This window comes from Ursus arctos, unplaced genomic scaffold (genome assembly GCF_023065955.2).
Source record: "Ursus arctos isolate Adak ecotype North America unplaced genomic scaffold, UrsArc2.0 scaffold_15, whole genome shotgun sequence".
Taxonomy (NCBI): Eukaryota; Metazoa; Chordata; class Mammalia; order Carnivora; family Ursidae; genus Ursus; species Ursus arctos.
Genome location: NW_026622819.1, coordinates 38832604 through 38853720, shown reverse-complemented (window position 1 = coordinate 38853720; position 21117 = coordinate 38832604). Strand labels below are relative to the sequence as shown.

At 46.7% G+C, this 21117-nt stretch overlaps 1 protein-coding gene across 5 annotated transcripts in view; it reads left to right on the top strand.

The window, feature by feature from the left end:
• The first annotated feature begins 17 nt into the window (after window positions 1-17).
• The window catches only part of LOC113263919 (chondroitin sulfate proteoglycan 4-like), a 62442-nt gene continuing 41342 nt past the window's right edge, over window positions 18-21117 (top strand). For 2 of the 5 annotated variants that reach the window (XR_006410857.3, XM_026510695.4), the window contains exons 1-4: window positions 18-184; window positions 11146-11309; window positions 11645-15208; window positions 16612-17079. Coding sequence is in view for 4 of the 5 variants with exons in the window: in XM_026510695.4 (XP_026366480.2) it covers window positions 106-184; window positions 11146-11309; window positions 11645-15208; window positions 16612-17079 (4275 nt within the window). In the remaining variant the exon portion in view is untranslated. Of the gene's footprint in view, window positions 185-381; window positions 7659-7701; window positions 11053-11145; window positions 11310-11644; window positions 15209-16611; window positions 17080-21117 lie in introns of those variants that run through there. The other 3 variants (XM_026510698.4, XM_044388505.3, XM_057312236.1) reach the window with 3 other exon arrangements.

The window sequence follows — 21117 nt, the reverse complement described above, 5'->3', positions numbered from 1 at the left end:
CCCCTGGCCGGGCTGCGGGCCCCGGCCGCGGGGCGGAGAGGGGCCGGCGCAGGTAGCTGGGGCGCCGCCCGGGAGTGAGCGCGACCGCGGGGCCGCCGCGGCGGGATGGGGCGGCTTGGGGCCCGCCGCCTCGTCCTGTTCGCCGCCTGCCTGGGGCTCTGCGGGGCGCGCGGGGCGCTCGGAGGTACGCGCCTAACTTCCCCTCCCGGTCCCCTCCCCTGGCCGCGCCGCGCCCGCTAGCAGAGGGTGGGCGCGCAGGGACGGGGGCGCCGGCGGGGGCCCTCCCCGGACTCCGGGGGCCCCGGGAAACCGCGCGGCGACCCTGACTCGAGCTCTCGGGCTGGGTGTCCTGGGCTGGGCGGCGGGGAGGAGACTGCTCGGCCCTGCGCGGGGGTGTGGGCGCCGCCGCGGAAAACTTCCAACTCCCGCCTCCCCCCCGCCCGCGGCCCCCGCCTCGCGCGGCCCTGCCCGGCCAGTTCGGGGGAGCCCCAGGGTGGGGGTCCTTCCTGAGCTTCGCGGGGCCCTCGCCGCCGATCGGGGGTTTCAGAGTTGGACTCTCGGTTGCACTCGGAGGAGCAGAACGAACGAATCCTGCCGCCCTCCCTTCCGAGCCGTTGCAGCCCGGGTGAGCGGTACCAGACCCTCTGGCGCTTGGGGCCTTAAACTTTTCCCGAAATTCTGTGGTCGCTGGCCTGGCCTTTTGTTCTATAAGTACCTCCACAAGCCCACTTACATTTTCTGGACCTAATTCACTGGAAAAGCTTTGCACTCCCATGGCGCGTTCCAGAAGTCAAGGATTACTAATAAAAGCATAATTATTGGGACTTTTTACACAATGAGCCCCGCACTTGGGCCTTCTCGCCCTCCATGGCTTCTTGAAATTTAATTTAGTTCAATGAAAGGCTTCCTTTGAGACTTTTTAAGATAAAGCATTCTGAATCAACGGCCTTGTATCTCTTGGTAGGATTCGAATTAAATTCTGAACGCTTATTTACTTCATTTTGGGCATAGAATAGACAAATAGTGCCATTGGGCCTACACCGCCTCATGATTTCACGAGGAGCTTCGGAGTCAGGTTCCAGCCACGATGGCATCCGTAGTATGGACACTTCACTCTCACTCCGGTTGCTCAGGGTCTGACCGCACCCCCCCCCCAGCTCTGCTCCCACCCTACTGTATGTGGGCCCTTCCAAGCTCCTTCTCCCATCTTCTTCCCTCCTTCCTGATTCCTGCCTGGCCCGAGAGTGGATTGGGTCAAGAACTGGAGGTCTGGGGCTGTGGTCTGAAGCTTTGATGTGGCTTTGAGAGGGAAGGTTCCAGTTCCAGAACAGGGAGATCTGGGAGCGCAGTGAATGGTTCTGACTGGGTGGTGAGTCAGTGAGCCAGTGGTCAGTGTAGGGTGTTGGCAAGTCCATAACTTTGGAGTCAGATGGACTAGGGCTTCAACCTGAGTGCCATCCTATGTTCTCAGAGTGGCTTTGGGAAAGTGACTTTGCTTCTCTAGGTCTTAATTTTGCATCTGTAAATTTGAAATAATGACTTCTTCAGAGAGGCTTGATTAAATACTGTGTTAAGATTTCCTTACCACCAGACAACTGCTCAGTAATGCTCATTTCCCTCATTTTCTACTCATTACCCTCTTTCCTCCTCATCTGTGCAATTACCTTGGGTATAAGGCTGAGAGCCAATGGATTAGATAGCCATCAAGGGTTACAGAACATGGATAGGGAAGTTTTCTTGAATTCCATAGGATATACAGTAGTTCCCCCTTATCCAGAGGAGATACATTCCAAGACCCCCAGTTGATGCCTGAAATCATGGATAGTACTGAATCCTATATGTACTATGTTTTTTCCTATAATACATACCTATGATAAAGTCTAATTTGTAAATTAGGCATAGTCCATGATCAACAACAACTCACAATAAAATAGAACAATTGTAAAAAATATACTATATGAAAAGTTACATGAATGTGGTCTCACTCTCTCGAGATATCTTATTATACTGCATTCACCCTTCTTGGGATGCTGTGAGATGTCTGTGTGATGAGATGAGCCAGGTGGATGATGTAGGCGTTTTGACGTAGCTTTAGGCTGCTGCTATTGAACTTCTGAAGATAGGTCAGAGGGAGGATCATCTGCTTCTGGACCGTGACTGACCACGGGTAACTGAAATCGTAGATAGGGGAGTACTCCTGTACTTTTAACATATATACTGTTTCTCATCCGTGGTTCTAATGGCCACACACATATTGGATACTGCGGTCTTACCAAAGCTACTTTGGGGCACTTTGAAGAATATCTTCTTGAGTAGCTAGAAATCTGATTTAGGTTTCTTTCTGACTTCCTTGGATGATTCAGGCTGTGCTTTGAAGAAATTTAATTGTCAAATGTAGGTGAACTCTGCTGTCAGTGCTTGAGGGCCTGATGTGTCCTCAGCCTGGAGAGTCTCGCCACAGCAGGGAGCCACTTTGTCTGGGAAGCGGATACTGTCTCAGTAAGAATATCCCTCCGCTTGCCTCTCTTTGCAAATCAAATATCAATCCTACTATCACTAACTACTTTCTCACGGTATGACATGTACTTAGCGCTAGACTCATGTTGTCAATAGTTCAATAAATTTTGACTACCTTCTTATCGGATCTCATTAGAATATTAACGCTTTGACCTTGTACCAGCGATGATCAAGAGCTCCAACAGGAAGAGGAGAAATGCCAGCCCTTCCAATTCCTTGTGCATTTACTGGTCCTCGCATTGTTTCTCTATATTTTTAATCTATGGCTTATTTGCAGGAATTTTAAAAAACCACTGATCCTGTTAGTGAGGATTTGTTTAGTTACAGTGAGATAACACGGTTGTAAGGCCGGTTGTCCAGGCAGACTGCATGTGGTGCGTCCCTGACCGGGAGAGAGAGTGAGGGCATCAGCGTCCATCTTTCTGTCTTGCACAGTTCCCGCTGCTCCCTCAGGGAGACTTGCGTACCCAGCCGGTGAGACACATGGCTGGTCTCACCTGGGCAACAGAGGCAGGACACCCATCAATCTGTAAATTAGAGATGAATAAAGAATCCTGATTTTTTTAGATTAAGGCAGCCTGTGAATTCATAATATTTTCTTCTGGCTCCACGGTGCATATCTGGGCACCCCACTTTGCCGATTCTTTCTTTCTTTTTTTTTTCACCTTGCCATTTCTACCCGAGGCTGTGGTGTCTGAACCCAGATACTCACTGTGGTCAGCGTGTTACGGTCAGCCAGACACCAGCTTGTGTGGCAGGAGGTGACCCAGTGTGGTGGCCCCTGGAGCTGGCTCATCCAGCCCCACTCATGGGTGCTGTGCTGCAGGAGTGGGTAGGTCCCGGGGTGGCCTCATCAGCCGATGAGTTCAGGTGTTTGATGCAAATCTCTTTTATTTAATATATCTTAATATTTTAAAAAATAGAGCTGCACAGGCCATACAAAGCACAAACAAAACTCATAACCTCTGCTTCTGGGCCTTTCCCAACGCTCCTGCTTTATTCCCCTCTGTATTTCCTGCACTTAGTCCGGTACCTACAAATGACAGGTGCTCAACAAATCCGAACACCTGAATGACAGAATGCACCTGGGGACTGTGGAAGGCAGAGCGACAGCTCCCCAGGGAAGTTCGCATCTTAATGCCCAGAACAGAGAATATGTTGCTTTACAAGGCAAAAGGGGCTTCATAGCTGTGATCCAATTACGGATTTTGCAATGAGGAATTACCTCGGATTGTCTGTGTGGGCCCTAAGCAAACGCAGTGTTATAAGAAGGAGAAGGTGATATGTTGGAAGCAGAGGTGGGAGTGATGTGACTGCTGGCTGGGGCCACCAGCAAGAAATGGGGCAGTTTTCTAGAAGCTGCAAAAGGCCAGGAGACTGATTCTCCCCTCCAGCTGCCAGAAAAAATGCAGGCCTGCAGACACCTTGATTTTAGCTCAGTGAGACCTATGTTTGGACTGCTAGTCTCCAGAACTGTAAGCGAAGATGGTGTCATATTACGCCATTACGTTTGTGGTAATTTGTTGCGGCAGCAATAGGAAGTGGGGGCGGGGGAACCAACATAGCCCTGCACGAGGGCCACGTGCGGAACATGCAAGTTAGGACCCGGGCTCTATGTCACTAAAGAGGGAGCTGTCCGCTCAGCCAGCACCCAGCTAGGGGCCAGGACTGCCTCACCGCCTCATTGCTGCGGGGCTACGGGAAGCTATGGAGTCTACAGGAATAGCCACCCCCGCCCCCGGAGTGGTGTGGGGCCCTGTCTGTGTGACCCTCTGCAGCAGGTATAAGGTGGAGACTAACCCCTGGGAGGAGCTCAGGGCAGGGCAAGGGCTAGTTTTCTTTTTGCAATCTGAGCGGTTGGCATGGAGACTCATGTTTGGGGAAGGAATGAAAAGTGAGAACGTGGTGGGTCCTGTTCTGCAAGAAGAATTCCAGGGCCCCAGATTGCTCTGGCCTCACCTGCAAACCCAAGATCTGCATCTTCACGGTGGCCCCGGGCCTGCTACCCACTCCTTCCCTGCCCTCCTACAGGGCCGGCAACACGGCAACACGGTTGGCCGAGAGATGTGGGGCCAGAGGTCCCTGTCACCGCCACCCCCCGGCCAACTAAGCACCTGCCCGTCCATACCTCTTCTCTCGCTGACTCTCTTTCCCAAGCTCTATGTTAGTGGACCTGAGTTTTGTGGGAGAGACTCTTAGAGCTTCGCTTGTTGGGGTTTGCTTTTAGTGAACCAAGGAGGTTGGGCCTCTCAGGCATGTTACATGCTTGTACTAAGTTATTTCATACTTGGAAGTTTTCCTTTCCGCAGAGTGTTCTGGATGGTTAGTTATCTCTTGAATAAATATTCAGCTTCGGTTTGAGAAAGCGTGCAACATCAGTGCCACAGTAAAACCCTACAGACATTCCTCAGAGCAGATTTGTGAGGCAAAAATGTGGTTTTTCTTTCCAAGCGCAGTGACTCCCCTCACAGGGTCAATGTGAGGAAGAGCTGCTTCATAATGTTGGCCCTCGTCGGAGCACCTCGTCTTAGGACTTTGTATAATGCAAATGCTTTAGCGGAGAAGTTTGCTTTTGTGGTTTTGTATTTTAATTTTTTTAAAAAAGATTTTATTTATTTATTCGACAGAGATAGAGACAGCCAGCGAGAGAGGGAACACAAGCAGGGGGAGTAGGAGAGGAAGAAGCAGGCTCATAGCAGAGGAGCCTGATGTGGGGCTCGATCCCGGAACGCCGGGATCACGCCCTGAGCCGAAGGCAGACGCTTAACCGCTGTGCCACACAGGCGCCCCTGTATTTTATTTTTTAAATAAGCTTCTACGCTTATGCTATATCATCTATAGAATATATTTGGAAGAATGGCAATACATAAAAAGGTACAGTATAAAATTGTCGACAGTGTGATATTATGAAAAGGCAGCTCTTGTTTTCAGGGAAAGCACAGTTCTGAAATCTCTTTTTTGGGAATACTTTCCTAATTAGTTTCTATCTCACTCTGGCTTTGCCCTCATACCGTCTCCAGGCCGATGTTTTTAAAATCCAGAACTGATGTGTCTCCTTCCAGCTAAAAACCATATCTTCCCCATTGTGTGCAGAATAAGGTGCACCCTTCTTCAGATGGTTTGTAAGGCCCCTCCCCAACCCCGTCAGTGGGTCCCTGCCCATGGGACCCAGTTGGTCAGTCAGCCATTTGCTCCCCAAATGTTCATTGAGAATTTCTTGTCATATATGTGCCAACAAAACAAAGCAGAACAACACCGAAGCTTCCCTCCCAGGGTCCCCCTCTCAGGAAGTGGATACCCAGCCAGAAATCTGGAAATTCATCTAGATTGCCCCCCGTCCTCTCTCTTTCCCTTCTGGACAGTCCAGCTTTTAAAATATCTCTTGAACTCAGCCCCTTGTCCTCCTGCCTGCTTCCCTACTCCCTACCATCCCTTGGAGCCCATTTTCTGCCCTTCTGCCAGAGTCATCTGAATTGCAGTCTGGGCACAGCATTGTCCTGTTTGATCCCTTTATGGCTGTCTTCGAATGGAGTCTGAACTCTTACCTCGGCTTCCAAAGTTGTCATTTACTGAGGGCCTCCTATGTGCCGGGCACTGTTGTAGGCACTGAGGACGGAGCAGTGACCAAGACTAGCCAAGCCTCCTGCCCTCAAGTCCTCACATTCTGTTTGGGGTGGTGTGGGACTGCAGCTGGGTAATAACCCAGGAAATAAATAAAGAAGGTAACTAGTGCTTACGATAAGAGCCTTGAGAGGAGTCGCTACTTTAAACTGACGGTTCAGGGAAGGCCTTTCAGCCCTCTGACCCTGTGCCCCCTGACCCCTCATAGCCCTGGAGCGTCACCCCAGTTGCTCCCCCCTCACACTGTGCTCGGCCAGACTGGACCTTTGGCCCCTTACAGACACTGGCCTCTTTCTCTCTTATCTCTCCCTTCGTTTCTCTCCTCTTGCTCTCGCCCGTCCCTCACTAGGTCTTCCTGGAAGCCATTGTCTTGCCTGCCGGAAACACCCTCAGTCCATCCCCTTGACCACGCCGAGTGCTTCCGTTGTGGTCTCCGTTTCCCAGGTGCTGAGCCGCTCTAACTGTTTGATTGGCAGTCTGTGTCATTCACCTTTGAATCCCCATGTTTGTGGTTTATTTGATATATTTGTGGGCAGCATAAGTACAGGGAGGATGGGCCACTTCAATCTGTTATGGGCACAGTGCTCCTTCCTTCATACCCCAGCGGGGCCTTGAACACGTGGCTGTTGTACCAACTGTGTGCTATCGCCTGGATGGGATATACTCTTCTTTTTGAGCAGCTTTCTCTTCTGACAGATGCAAGCCTCCTTAGTCTCAGCAACTTCCTGCTTCCAACTCCTGATACCTGGCACGTAGTAGGGGCTCAATAAATAGTAAACCAAAATACCCCCAAACAAGCAAAACCAAAATCAGACAAAAAACAAAAAACCCAGGAAGATGTAGTTTGGAAAAAGAAATGGGAACCATTTCTAAGGTAGATAAAATGAATCGAATAATCACACACACACCCACACACCCCCCGGGGAGAAATTATAGACAAATAGAAATATTTACTTTCCCTGAAAAGTCTTTTACCCACCTTATTACCAAACTTTGGCTTCCATTCAACCATTTCACCTTTTACAAAAGCACATAAAACCAGGAAGTTGCTCTGATGTTTGTTCACCTTGACTTGCCCTACCCACAGAACACTGAAATCACACTGTTTCCTTCGCTGCAGGTGAAGATCACCTTTCTTTTTCTAGGACCCAGTTTTTGATTGGCTCGTTGCTGTTATTTTGAGGCACTCATCAGGAGCCACAAAAGTTGACTGAGGTCACTTCGGAGATCAGTGAGGACACGACTGGCTTCAGGCTGTCAAACCAAGGGTTTTAAACCTGCTTCCTTGTTTTTCCCCTGAGGCAATGGAAATTTCTAGCCATCAGCTGATCCTGGAATGGATTTAGTGCCAGGGAGGTGAACTGTGGGAAAATATAATATGACTTAGTCATTCTCAGCGGTAGGTTTTATGATTTAGAAAACATTTCCTGGTTTTGAGAGCTTAACAATACAGCCTCTACGTCTGTCAAAAATCAGAGTGAGGGGGATTCGGTAACCGGAAGGCCAGCACCATACACTCGGTAGGATAGCTAGTGGGTTTGTAAACGCTTGTTTCGTCTTTCTGACCTTATTGTTACATTCTTGTTTTCCTGAATTTAATTATTACTGGAGAAGAATGCTTATAGCTACCTGAGAAAGTTTGTAGACATCATATTCGTCTCTATATCCGCTTTGTATCTTGGTGAAAACACTGGATCAGAGGTGGGGAGTACTGGGTTTTTGTCTTAGCTCTGTTTTGACCCTACATAAATCCCTAACCTTCTCTGGGCCTGAGTTTACTCAACTATAGAATGAGGGTCTCCTAGGTTAGTGTAGTTTGGCTCAATAAATGCTTGCTTGCTACTTATCTGACCTTGGGTTCCCTAAAGACAGCAGCATAGGCAGGGATTCTTGTGCAAGTAAAATGCTGAGTGAGGGGACCAGGAGAGAGCTGTAAGGAAGGAGGGAAGTAGGATAGGGCAAGAGAAGAAAGCAAGCAAAGATCTGGGTGTAGCTGACCTAATCTCTGCCTGATCCCAGAGAGAGTTCTAGGATATGAATGGCAACACAGAGCTCTACATATTTTATACGTCTGTTTCAATCAGTCATTGTCTATAGGTCCCCCTCTAGGTCAGGGGGACTGAAATTTCTGGATAACACAGTGAAACACTAGAGGGTGGGTATAGCAGCTTGTTAAAGGGGATCTCAGGGGGCTGCCAACAGAACCTAGCATGCCACCTGTGGCCAGGCGCTATGCTAGGTATTGGAGAGGGAAAGATAAACAAAGAGGTGGTTCCTGATCATAGGAAACTCATGGACTATTCCAGGAGATAGATGAATAAGCAGGGGATTTCAGTACAACATGGTGAATGGTGGAATGCTGGAAGGAATATGCGGAGTGTTGTAGGAACACAGGAGGCGACATTGCAGATCGGGTCCCGCAGGAAGCAGAATCCAAGATGGAGATAATCATGCAGGAGCCTTACCGAGGCCTGTTCTTAGGGGTCAACATTTGTTCTCAGACCCATATATGGTACCTCCTGGAGACACAGCAGGAGGTGTTTAAAGATCTTTCATTAAAGTCTGGGACCCGCACTCCGATAGAGTGTTGCTTCTGAGCCGGCGATTCAGCTGTACCTTCATTAGATGGTTCCAACACTCTGTCAGGTCCTCAGCTTCCTCGTGTGACATACGGCAGGACCAGTGATCCTATGGCCTTAGGCCCATTACCACACCTTCCTCGGAGTAAAGGGTGTATCTTTGACTGCTGTGATGCTATTTGGCCTCCGCTGAGTGGAATAAACACTCCATGAGCCCTTCATATAGTGGTGCAGTCGGAGGCAAGAAAGGCAAATATACGCCCAGAATATGTGTCTATTTTATTTTTGGAAACAAATCACTGGCCACTCTAAAGAGAAAGGGTTTCATTGAGATCAGCTCAAAACCACGTAGACAGTTGATCTCTCTTCAAGGGATCGTAACATACTGGGGATTGGTGTTGGACCCCGTCGGAGGCATGTTGGGCATTCCAGTAGCAGTAGCTAGGGAAGCCTTGGTAAGAAGGAGCCCAGACTCCTGGGTGCTTGTGTAGACTCCACCCCTGCCACCGTGGCTCCCTGTTGTGCCAACATGGGGGGGCGGGGCAGATGCCAGAGGCTGGCTGAGGTCAACTGACCAAGTCACTCTGTCTGCCTGGTTGTCGAATGCACATTCTGTGTGGCTGTTTTCTGGTGGGCATTAACATGCAGTATACAGGTTTTCCCACTTCAAGCGTCAACCCCAGACCTCCTTGTTCCTACTCTTTCAGTCTTTTGCATCCTAGGCTCTTGATCATCTGGCCAGGCCAGTTGCCACTCTCTATCAGCCTTTATTTATTTGAATCTCAGTCCACGTCTCTCTGTGTGTAGGGTGGATGATTGCGTGTTCTACCAAAGTTCTATCCACTGGGAGGATTTTTTCTTACTAGTGTTTTTCATGGCTACCGCTAGGAGGCGCTATGGTGCAGTTGGAGTCTGTTTTCATCACGCAGCCACACGATGAAGCTGACTCATCTGTGCACCACGCCCAGGTGTTCTGTTTCTCCATCAGCTGGTACCACGGGATTCGCCCGTGCAGACGTCTGTGTGACCTGAGGAAAGGTGCCGGCGCAAGAATGGCGATGATGGAGCACTGGGCTACCATCCTGTGCACTCGCTTGTGCCTTCTGGTCTATTTATTCTCAATCTTGGACCAACCGTTTTCATCCCTTTCATCCATCTGTCATGGTAATTCTGTCCTGTCTCACAGCGGGTTGTTGCATTTTCTGTGCATCTAGGAGTCACTGTAGCAGTGAGTTCACACCATTTCTGGTAGTCTTTGCCAGGGTGTTATATCCTGTATCCTTGGAGAGTCCTCCCAAATCTATAAATTCTTCCTTCCCCAACTTGACGCTTTGCCCCCTTGATCAGGCACCCTCAGCGGTTTGTGTGTTCTGGCAGCTGCAGGTGGTAGAAGACCCCTGGAGAGGTCCTACAGCTACATCAGGGTCTAGTTCTCTTCCACCCGTGTCAAGCGCAGCATGCCCCCACACACGTTATGTTGTGACTTAACCTTTGTTTTGTTTTCGGTCTAGTGGCCAGGAGGGGAGATGGGAGTTTATCTTCAGAGGTCAAATGCTGCTTGTGGGGAGAAGCCTCTGCATCCTCTTTCAGCAAGGGGCATGCCAGCCTTAAAGGAGGAATAGGCCACTTCTGCAGGCTAAGACGGTTCAGAGACAATTAGGGACCCAAGGTATTTGAATGCATCCACCCAGATGTCTCCAGTTCCTTATGTCAAGGTTCTATTCTTTCCCAACCAGGATCTTAGCTTTGTCGGACCGAGCCTGTCATAGATGGGACTTTAACGCTATTTTCAGCTGGTTAGTCTGACGATTATTTCCTGGGTGGGTATCTTACCTTCCACTGGTCTCCTGCTGTAGGAAAGGAGGACTCTATATGCTACCACGGAACCCCTCTTGCTTTCACACTTAGCTTGTAATTTTCAACTGATCTCTCCTAGCGTTTCCTTATCTTTTTCCAAAGCTTTATTCAAATTAGCAATAGACACCCAATTCCATAGTCCTCATGGCTACTATTTGCCCTGTATCTTTCATGGCTTGAACTTTCATAGCTGGCTAATATGTTCCCTTCTGCTCTTACACCAGTTCACCACCAGTGGCTTGGGATTATCCCTGTGACAGGGAAGGAAGCAGGTTTGGGTACATGGAGAAATAGATTTGCAATTCAGTTTCAACAGAAGCCTCGACCACCCTTCTCGAGAGTTCTGAAGAGAGACTGACCCATCAGAGATGTTTGAGTTGGGGCAAGAGAACACTGAGCCTTTGTACCCCCACATCTGATCTGTGGGCTACCCCAGGAACCAGCTGTGGCCTTGGGCAAGGCAGCTTTCTTCAGCAGGGTCAGTGCCTGAAGGGAGATGGCACTCTAAAATGGAACTGTCATTGTGTAATAAATTTACTCATTTATACTCCTTTTAAAAATCTTTCCCTAGCATCTTTTTATGGTGAAAGCTATGTGGAGCTCAACATCATAGAAGTTTCATCTGAGTTATCTCTTCAACTAAGATTTCAAACCAGCAAACCACAGGGATTACTTTTTCTTGCAGCTGGGAAAAATGACTACTGTATAATAGAACTTCTATCAGGAAACATACGGGTAAGATTTTCTTAAATCTTTAAAAACGTGTAACTTTTCAATGACTGGAGGAAAAACTGTGGGAGAGAAAGAGAACAAAATAGCTATCCATTTGATTACTGTTATTTTACTAGAATAAAATCATGTGCCATTTGAAAAGTTAGGATATCCTCTGATTTTACCAGCATGCCTGAAATATTCTGACTCTGAAATTTTTAAACCTCATTGTGTAGTCCGTACATGTGGAAAGTGGTTTCAGGTCCAAGTTTCTCTCTCTCTCTTTCCTTGGATGGCCCTGTGTTCTCCATAAAACACTATGAGATGAGACAGATTAATTATGGTTCTTTCTCTTTCAGGTGAGGCTAAATTTGGGTGCAGGTGAACAAGTCCTCCTTTCTGAGCAAAGACTTCGTCTGGATGACCTGCTTTGGCATTCAGTGGAACTGTACTATGTTAAAAACAGTATCTCTCTGGTTATCGATGAACATTATGAGACAACAGGCCAAATCACTGGTGGGATGCACAATTTGCACTTTCAACATGGAATCTACATAGCAGGCCACGGCGGACTTACCGTCCCTTACCTAGAGGGAGAGCTCCCTAGTTTCCGTGGATGTATGGAGGATGTGGTATTTAATCAGAGGGAGATCCTCGCATCCCTTAGGTCTTACCCTGGTTTTAAGAAGGTTTATGAGGTGTCACTAGGATGCAATGATGAATTTTTTGCAGGGGAGGGTGAAGCTATCAATTTCTTCAGCTCCAGATCCTATGTCACTTTCCCAGAATGGAGGGTGCGAAGGGAAGGGTTGTTGGAATTTGCTTTGCAGACTGGAACTCAACAAGCTTTGCTTTTATTTCAGTCAGGTAGAGAAGGAAATTTTGTTGCTTTGGAAATAGTTAATGGTCTGTTGAAGGCTCATGTACGAAGGAGCAAAAGTAACACCCAGCTCTCTTCTTTTAGCTTAGTTAATGACAATAAGTGGCACATTATTCAACTCAAATTCACTGGAAGGTATCTGGACCTGATGGTGGATGAGCAAGGGGAAAGGACGTTGCTGCCTTTGCAAAGCAAACCATTTGTATCAGAAGGTCCCCTCTTCGTGGGAGGTCTTGATAACCGCAAGGGAGAAGAAGTTAAGAAGTTAGAACTTGCCTCTGTGCCCAGGAAATCTGCTCGAGGAATCTCTTTCAAAGGGTGCTTAAGAGGCTTGGAAGCCAACTCAGAAAAGAGAGCATTAAAGAACGCCCTTGTGTCCAAAGACGTAGCTGCCGGGTGTAAATTGCAGAGTAGTGATGATGAGAACCCTTTCATAGCGACAACAGAAAGCCTGCTTCGGTCAGAAGGTCCCCTTTCCACTAGCGGCCCTGAGGCGGGCAAGCCTTTTCCTCACCATGCGAGTAGCTATTTCCTGAGTCTGAATAACTTGGTGGTCCAGGAAGGTGGGCGGGCCGTACTGGAACAAAGGCATATGAACATGGCTGTAGCATCTGAAGATCTGGGTATCCATCCTTCTCAAATATTATTTAACATAGAGGAAATGCCCCTTCATGGGTTCCTTCGAATCGATGTCACCCCTGCACAGGAAAGGGGGGAGGCTTTCACTATGTTAGATTTGGGGCAAGGGAAAGTTTGGTATGTCCACGATGGTTCAGAAGAACCTAGGGATTTTTTCACATTTTCAGTCTCATCCAAGAGCAAGAAGGAAATGCCATTATATCTGCAAGGACATGTTCCATATGTGTTTAACATTACTGTCCTTCTGGTAAATGATCCCCCAGTCCTTAAGCTCCCCGAAGGAAACTTGCTTCTCCTGTTTGAGAATTCTAAGAAACGACTGACTCCAAATATAATACACGTGTCAGACCCTGACACAGATTCCTTGAGTCTTAGTTTCTCAGTACTTGGCAACTTCAATTCAGATGCTGGGTTTTTAGAAAACACCAATGGTCCTGGGAAAGCCATTACTGGTTTTACACATGGGGATTTAAGAGATGGCAACATTTTCTATGTGCACAGAGGTCATCGGAACTCCCGGATCCTTCTGAGAGCAAGCGATGGAGAGCTGGTTAGCAATACGGTAGTGTTACGGGTCATGGCTGTTCCTTGGGACTTTGAAGTGGCTGTTAGAACCGGGGTAGTCGTCCAGCAGGGTGGCACGGTTCTGATTACACAGAGCAACTTGTCAGTGGAGGTTAACGGTGAACCCCATGAGATGGAGACCCGCTATGCTATCACTCATCCACCCCAGTTTGGCCAGATTCAACGGCAGGGGTCAAGGGGCGAATGGAAACAAGTTAGTTCCTTTTCTCAGCGTTCCATTGATCGGGGTCGGGTCCGGTACCATAGTACATTTCAAGAATTACAGCTAGAAAATGTTACAGATCACTTTAAATTTAAAGTTAACGTAGAAGGAAAAATCAGTGAAGAGCTGATGTTTCCTATTACTGTACGCTGGCTAAAGTTTATACTTCTGAAAAATGTGCCTCTCGAGGTCAGTGAAATAAGCAGACAAGTATTAAACTCTGAACATTTGCAGGCTGTGACAGAGGGTGTGGATGTAACTCAGAGAGAACTGCATTTTAAGTTACTGACCCCACCTAAGAAAGGAAAATTGCTAGTTGGCAATAAAGTTCTAAAAACAAATTCCATCTTCAGCCAACAAAACGTTGCAGACTCTAAGCTAAGTTATGAGCCACAGGAGAGGCCCAGGGAAGATACACATGATACCTTTAGGTTCCTGATTGCCGCAAAGCACATAGAATCAAAAGATTATACTTTCAGAATAAACTTTGAAGGAGATAAGACACGCATTATTGTAACTAACAGAGGATTACTTGTAAAAGAAGGAGAAGGGAAATTAATTACGAAATCGGAATTATTTGCTCAAACGCTGGACAATCAGACCTTCCAATATAAAATCACCGAGAGTCCTCAGCACGGGAAACTGAAGCTGGTTGACTTTGCAGATCCTCTGGGAAGTCGTGACAATATCACCACGTTCACTGATCAAGACATACTGGGTGAGCGGCTGATGTATGTCCACGATGACTCGGAGACCCAGCAGGATAAATTCCTCCTTGTGGCCTCCGCCACAGGACCAGGCCCAGTGGTCAGGCATCTCGACATGGAACATTTATCCACAGAAATTCAAGTTGCCGTTTCTGTAGAGTTAAAGAATGATGAGAAACCAGTGCGTGTGGTAGATAAGGCCTTTCATGTTGTGAGGAATGGCCAGCGCCTACTGACCCTGGCAGATCTCTGTTACCATGACCCCGACTCAGATTTTGATGATGGGCAGTTGCTCTACACCCGGCGGGGCATCCCAAATGGGGACTTGGTGAGAGCCAGTGATCTCACTCAGAAACTCTACCAGTTCAGGCAGGATGACCTGCGGGAGGGGCGAGTGCTCTTCCGGCATCGGGGTGTGGACTCCGCCCGCTTTGTGCTGTTTGTGACAGATGGTGTCCATTACACATCATCCCTTCTTGAGGTCAGTGTGTCAGACCCTTACGTCCAGATAGCCAACAACACGGGGCTGGTTGTACAAAGAGGAGAGGACAGCAGCCTCACAGCCTCTAACCTCAGTGTCACCACAAACCAAGATGTCAGAACAGACCACGAGATCGAATTCCACATGCTGCAGCCCCCAAAGCATGGCAGAGTGCTGGTCAACCATTCAGTGTCCCACTCATTTTCCCAGCATGACTTGAAACAAGGACGTGTGATTTATAGGCATGATGGCAGTGGCAACTCTGATGTGTTCAACCTGACAGTGAAAGTTAAAGAGATACATGTAGACGTGAGCATCTATGTACGAGTGTACTCAGAAGACCACCAACATCACACCCAAATTCTGCTCATCAAGACCCTTGTAGTTGAAGAAGGAAAACCAGTAAAACTGAGTAGAGGAAGACCCCAGGTAGGTAGTTGTCCTACCACCAAGCATTCTCTCTCTCCCAGAGTAATCTACTTCTAAGGCTATTTTTGTGTTGATTTCTCCGTGGTATTCAGAATGACTTTTTTCTAAATGTAAATGCCATTGAAAAGCAAAGCTGGAAAGTCTCATGATTTGACACTACTGATTTTCCTATGGTTGGAAATGGAATATAAGTGATAATAAGCCTTATGGTAAAGCCAAGTGCACACCAGCACACAAGTATGTGTGTTTGTTTACTGTACAATGAACAGGTAATGAGGAGATGATGTGTGTATTATAGTAAATTAAGAGATCTTTACTTTTTTCATTTTTTATAGAAACACTGCCAATATTTCATTTGATCTGCGTTATATTTGTGATGTAATGAAGCAGGCATAAAAATTTAGAGCAACTTAAACATGAAAAGGATTCCTAAAACAGCAGAGGATGCTGTCTTATGCAGTTAGTTTCCTTGGCTCCGAAGGTGGCCTCATTTCGTTTCCTGAAATTGATGGATAAAATTGGCACAGGCTAGTGGAATGCCAGGGGTGAGACCTTATACCAGAAGCTACCAGGTTTCCTGGGTCTCCTACTTAGAAACTCCCAGCAGGCAAAGCTCTGTTGATCAGAGTTAGGAGAGAGTGTTCGTTTTAGGGTAATCCTGCACGGGGCTTGTGAACTGTGACTTAATGACAGCTGACCATAAATACAGGCTATTCTGAATCTACCCTCAGGACTGCAAAGGAGTTTCCTTGTTTGCTAAATGCAGCCAATAACATCAAGGAGAAATGAACTCAAATCAGAAGCAGTTTACTAAATGTGTTTGCTTAGGGAAATATGGGGCTCACCAGCATTTCTCGATTCTTTTTTAGGGTCTTGGCGAGTTTATGTTTTACCACCAGGGGGCATGTGTAGTTCAGTGACTATAACTCAGTTACAATGAGTTTTGAGGTGGATTTTGCTGAATCAATAAATTAAATCTATATTGAAAACGCTGAGCTAGTTAAAATGGAAGAGAAAACTTTCCTTTACAGTCTTGCAATTTAAGTGATTCAACTTCTGCTTCTTCAACCATCTTTTATTTCTTCTCCTTATACCATCTTATTTCTTTCACCTCAACTTGCTGAGTCCTGGGTGTCTTGCTGCTGTGAATGATGCCTTGTTAATGCATTAGTAGCTAGTCAGATGTTGTCGACAATTATTTTTCTTTGCAACCACGGCTAAATGCAAATATTGACGTGGTCACCAGAACAGACCCAGGCTTAAACTCTGTATCAACCCCGATAGTAACTTAAGCCATTTGTAGACGTTAATAGAGAACAATTGGGTTCATCAAGGGTCTTGACTCTGATGAGTATTGACGTGTTTTTCTTTTTGTGTCTGTGTGCTGTATATACGGACTCAAGGCTGTCCGTGAAGATAGTATTCCTTCAGAGGCAACGTTCACCGTCAGAATTCCGCCAATGCACGGACACCTCCGGAAATCTTTCCCAGAAGGCAGCTTGGGTGCAGATGCCAAGTCCCCTCTGATTTTCACACAACAGGATATTGATGACGGGGCTATTCTTTATGTGCAGACAGCTCCTGACCAACAACAGGACCGTTTTTTACTGGATGTGGTGACTGGTTTCCAAGCTGTGAATGGAATTGAAATCTTAGTGGATATCGTCCCTAAGCGGATTCCTCTGGAGGTACAAAATTTCACAGTCCGAGAAGGTGGTTCCAAAGTACTTCTCGAAGACTATCTCAAAATTCCCAACAAATATTTTGAGGGAGTTGACTGTGAATTTGTTCTACTCAAACCACCGAAACATGGTTATGTTGGAAATTCTCATTTTCCAAGAGTAAAGCTAATGAAGTTTACCAGGAAACAGGTAATCATTCTCAGTTAATACATTTGGGTATGTGGGATAAGAGAAAAATACTGCTATTTATTATTTAGATGAATGGATTCTCAGGGGTGATGAGACTTGAAAGGGTATCTAGTTTAACCTCCTAAGAGATGCTAGAAGCCCCTTTCATGGTAACCCCATAAAGAGGTCATCTAGCCATTGCTTAAATATATTCAGTGATGGAGAACTCACTAGTTCATGCAATGGGCACTTCCAGTTTAAAAATACTTCAGAATTGTTAGAAAGCTCTTTCCAGGGGGGTGCCTGGGTGGCACAGCGGTTAAGCGTCTGCCTTCGGCTCAGGGCGTGATCCTGGCGTTATGCGATCGAGCCCCACATCAGGCTCTTCCGCTATGAGCCTGCTTCTTCCTCTCCCACTCCCCCTGCTTGTGTTCCCTCTCTCGCTGGCTGTCTCTATCTCTGTCAAATAAATAAATAAAATCTTTAAAAAAAAAAAAAAAGAAAGAAAGCTCTTTCCACTGACCTGAAGTCTGCCACTTAGACACTTCTTCAAAGTCCTGGTTCTGATAGCTCATAGCACAAGTCATACCTCCTTTCCTGAAAGCTCTTTAAATATTTGAACGAAAAAGTTATCGAGTTCCCTTGGATTTTATCTTCTTTAAGTTAAACATCTCTAGGTTCTCCCACTTTGGCTCATAAGTCATGTGTTCTAGCCCCTGTGCCATCCTGGCTGCCCATTTCTAGAGGAGCTCCACACTGCCGCTGTCCCACTCAAAGTGTTACATCTAGATAGCTAACACAGACATGCTTTAGTCATTAGTGGGTTTACTCATTTATTCATTCCATTGTTCAGTCAACAGATGCTGACAGAGTGCGTACTGTGCCATGTCCTGTGTAAGCACAGTGATATCAATGGCTAAATGGCCCAGTCAATGGCCCACAATCAAGCAGCTGGACACAACTTCTCATCTAGTGTTCAGCATGAAATAATCACTCAACTCAGAGCTGCTATCATGTTTCTTTGCTTTGGGCTAGGTTGGTATTCCTGTGAGACTTGGCTTTCTTATCAAGAATAAAAGAATGATTTCCATTATTTTCTAAGTATTGAAAGGAGCTTGCCACCATCTTCTTCATTAGCTCCTAGGAATACATACTCTTCAAGTTGGAAGCTCTTAGCAACCACCTGGCATGTCTGGGTATCTTTGTCCAGTTAGCTGCAAAGCCATGTGGGCTGCTTTATTTTGCTTCTAAGGATTTCATCTTATCAACGGACTTGAATTGATTTGCTAACCCCTTCCTCTTCAAGTTACTGTGCAAGGTTGCCATGATAAGGAGCCATATTCCTTGCCCTCAGGAGATGCTGGGGGGGCGGGGAATAGGCACACAAGCTTTCATGTAAGTACACCCTTCCGATGCTTCGCAGAGCATTCTCACAGTGGTGCTAAGGAAGGGCAGAGTCGGCACATCTGACTCTGATAGAAGAGAATAGGGAAGACTTCACAGAGGGAGTAGCGTTTAAGCAAGACTTGAGGAAAGGAAGAAAGAGCAGGGAGGTAACAGGAGAAACAGAAAAAAAAAAAAAAAAAGCAACTGAGCAAAGGGAACAGTGTGGCCAAGGATATGGAGGCATTGAAGTGAATGTGTTCTGGGGCCTGGGACATAGCCCACAAGACTTGCAGGTGGGCTCAGGAGGAGCAGAGAGAACTGAGGCCAGACTGGGGAGAGTCTTGAATTATATGTCAAGAGGATCAGACTGAACCAGGAGGCATCAGGGAGCCATGTGAAGAAGCAGAGAATCCTGAGGGCTGGAAACGACCTTGGAAATCAGTGCTTCTCTGCTGGGGACCCTGGGAAGGTGATCCTTTAGTGACTTCCTATAGACATCTCTTCATCATGGCTTCCTTCTCAAAGGCTGGACAAACCATCCAAGACGACCAGTTGCTCTGGTGCAAGTTGAATTTAGTACTGTTTACCTCAGGGACGCTAGGGGAGAGACTGAGCACTAAATTTTAGTCCTGTCTTGGTCAATTCATTATTGATGGTGCTTTGTAAGAAGTGTGCTTTTAGAATGGTTGGTTGACATCTGAAAGTCAAGTATGTGTGTCCCTTCTAGGGTCTATGTTATCGTGTAGCCTTGTTCACAGTCAGGGTCATGTGTCCCTGCTCTTCCAGATGACCCCTTGGTACTTTCTCTTCCTGTATGACTCCAAGGTCTCCAGGTTTTGAGACGTTGTTTTCATGTAAAGTGGCACTAACTCCTAACAACAGGTGGCTACCGTGTTTAGTGGCTTGGAGGAGCCCATGGCCATGTTTGCCCTTCATTCATTCAGCAGATCGTTTTTGAGTATCTTTCATGTGTCAGGCATGCCAGTTTTAGATAGTGGGGATACAGCAGTGAACAAAGCCAGCAACAAGCCGTGCCCTGATGCCCTGGTAGGGGAAAGAAGCGGCAGAGAGAGACTGCAGATAAAATAAATGAAATAAATGGCATGTTGAGTGAAGATTAGTGTTGTGGAGAAAAACCAAGCAGGAAAGGGAGCTGGAAAGTGCTGGAGCCTTCTGTGGTGTGTATGTGCGTGTTCAGTTTCAAATCAAGTGCTCAGGGGAGGTCCCATTGAGGAAGTGGCATCTGAGCAAACACCTGGAGGGGGCGATGGATGGGTGAACCAGGGGGACATGGAGGGAGAACATTCAGGCAGAGGGAAGAGCAAGTGAACAACTGTGTGGAGAGCAGCAAGGGGTTTGGTGGGACTGGGACGCGTGCCATGGGAGGAGAGCTGTGAATGAGGTTACGGCGGTCCAGCATGGGAGGGCCTTCTACCCCCTTCAACCCTGAGGGAGATGGAGGGCAAGGGGGAAGGGAGGCGAGCAGAGGCATGACACAGTATGTCCTGAACATGATTGGTGACAGGGGACTGAATACTTCTCAAACTTTTAAGATTCTCTACAAGTGTGTTCTGCCTTTTCATTTCAGGTCAACAGACATTTTTCTAGTGTTAGAAGTCGAGGAATAGGCAAACCCCCACCAAATCTTCTCTTTGCTTTTACATTAGTACATATTAAATGGCATGTAATTTGGGGGAGTGCCACTCCTTTGAAGAAATGCTATATTTCTCCAGGAAAGATACCGAGGAGGCAACTTGTGTTAACTACGATGTTCCTGAAGCATTTTAGGTACAAATTTTCTCACATTCGGATCAATGCCATCTTCTGTGTTTATTTTCAAGTAGCTTAAAACAGCATGTTTCAGAACTTGGGGTCAGGCCTATGGTCTGGGACTTCTCTGCCCACAGAACTCCAAAGAAATTCTCATAGAACCTGTGTACAAACGGCCACAACTTTCCCTTGAGACGCTTCCTGAACTTTTCAACTCTTGTCAGAAACACCTCTGAGAGATCAAAAGTATTTGCTCAAGGGAAGTGCACTATAGGAACAGGCAAAGTTGAACTGCTAAAATTTTTGGCAGTATTTTATCAAAACAAACACAACCCCAGAGACTTTTCTAGAAGTTCAGCTACTCCTGTTGGGCTTCAGAAGTTGTCTGCCATTTTATATTTGGGTCACAGGCTCACTGAAGCCAAGTTTCCTTCTAATTTTAAAATTCTCTTCAACTCTAATTATGATCCTGTGCTCTTCAGCATTTTCCATCAGAGCCTTAAAGACATGAAAGGCATTCTGATCAAATGTGTGGTATTACAAATCCAACAGGAATAATTAATTCATTTGATGGCCGTTTCAGAATAAAACTTAGAAAATGAAATCTAACAGGGATAAAAGTGAGTGTTTGCATTTGTGGTGTTACAGTAAGGGAAATCTGCCTTGATAGAAATTTTTCGATATATTTCATTATGTTCTGTCCCCAGGAGATGTTGGGCAGCTAGTTATGGGTAGCATCTGCTGAGAGAGGCACCAGAAAATGATTGTGTTCTGAGGGAGGACCAGGATGAGGAGGTAGCATGTATAGTCTCTCATACAAAGAATAGTTAAAGGAAGAATGCATGCTTAGTTCGGAAAAGAGAAGTCTGGGGAAACTTAATAGTTGCCCTGGTCCAGATGTCT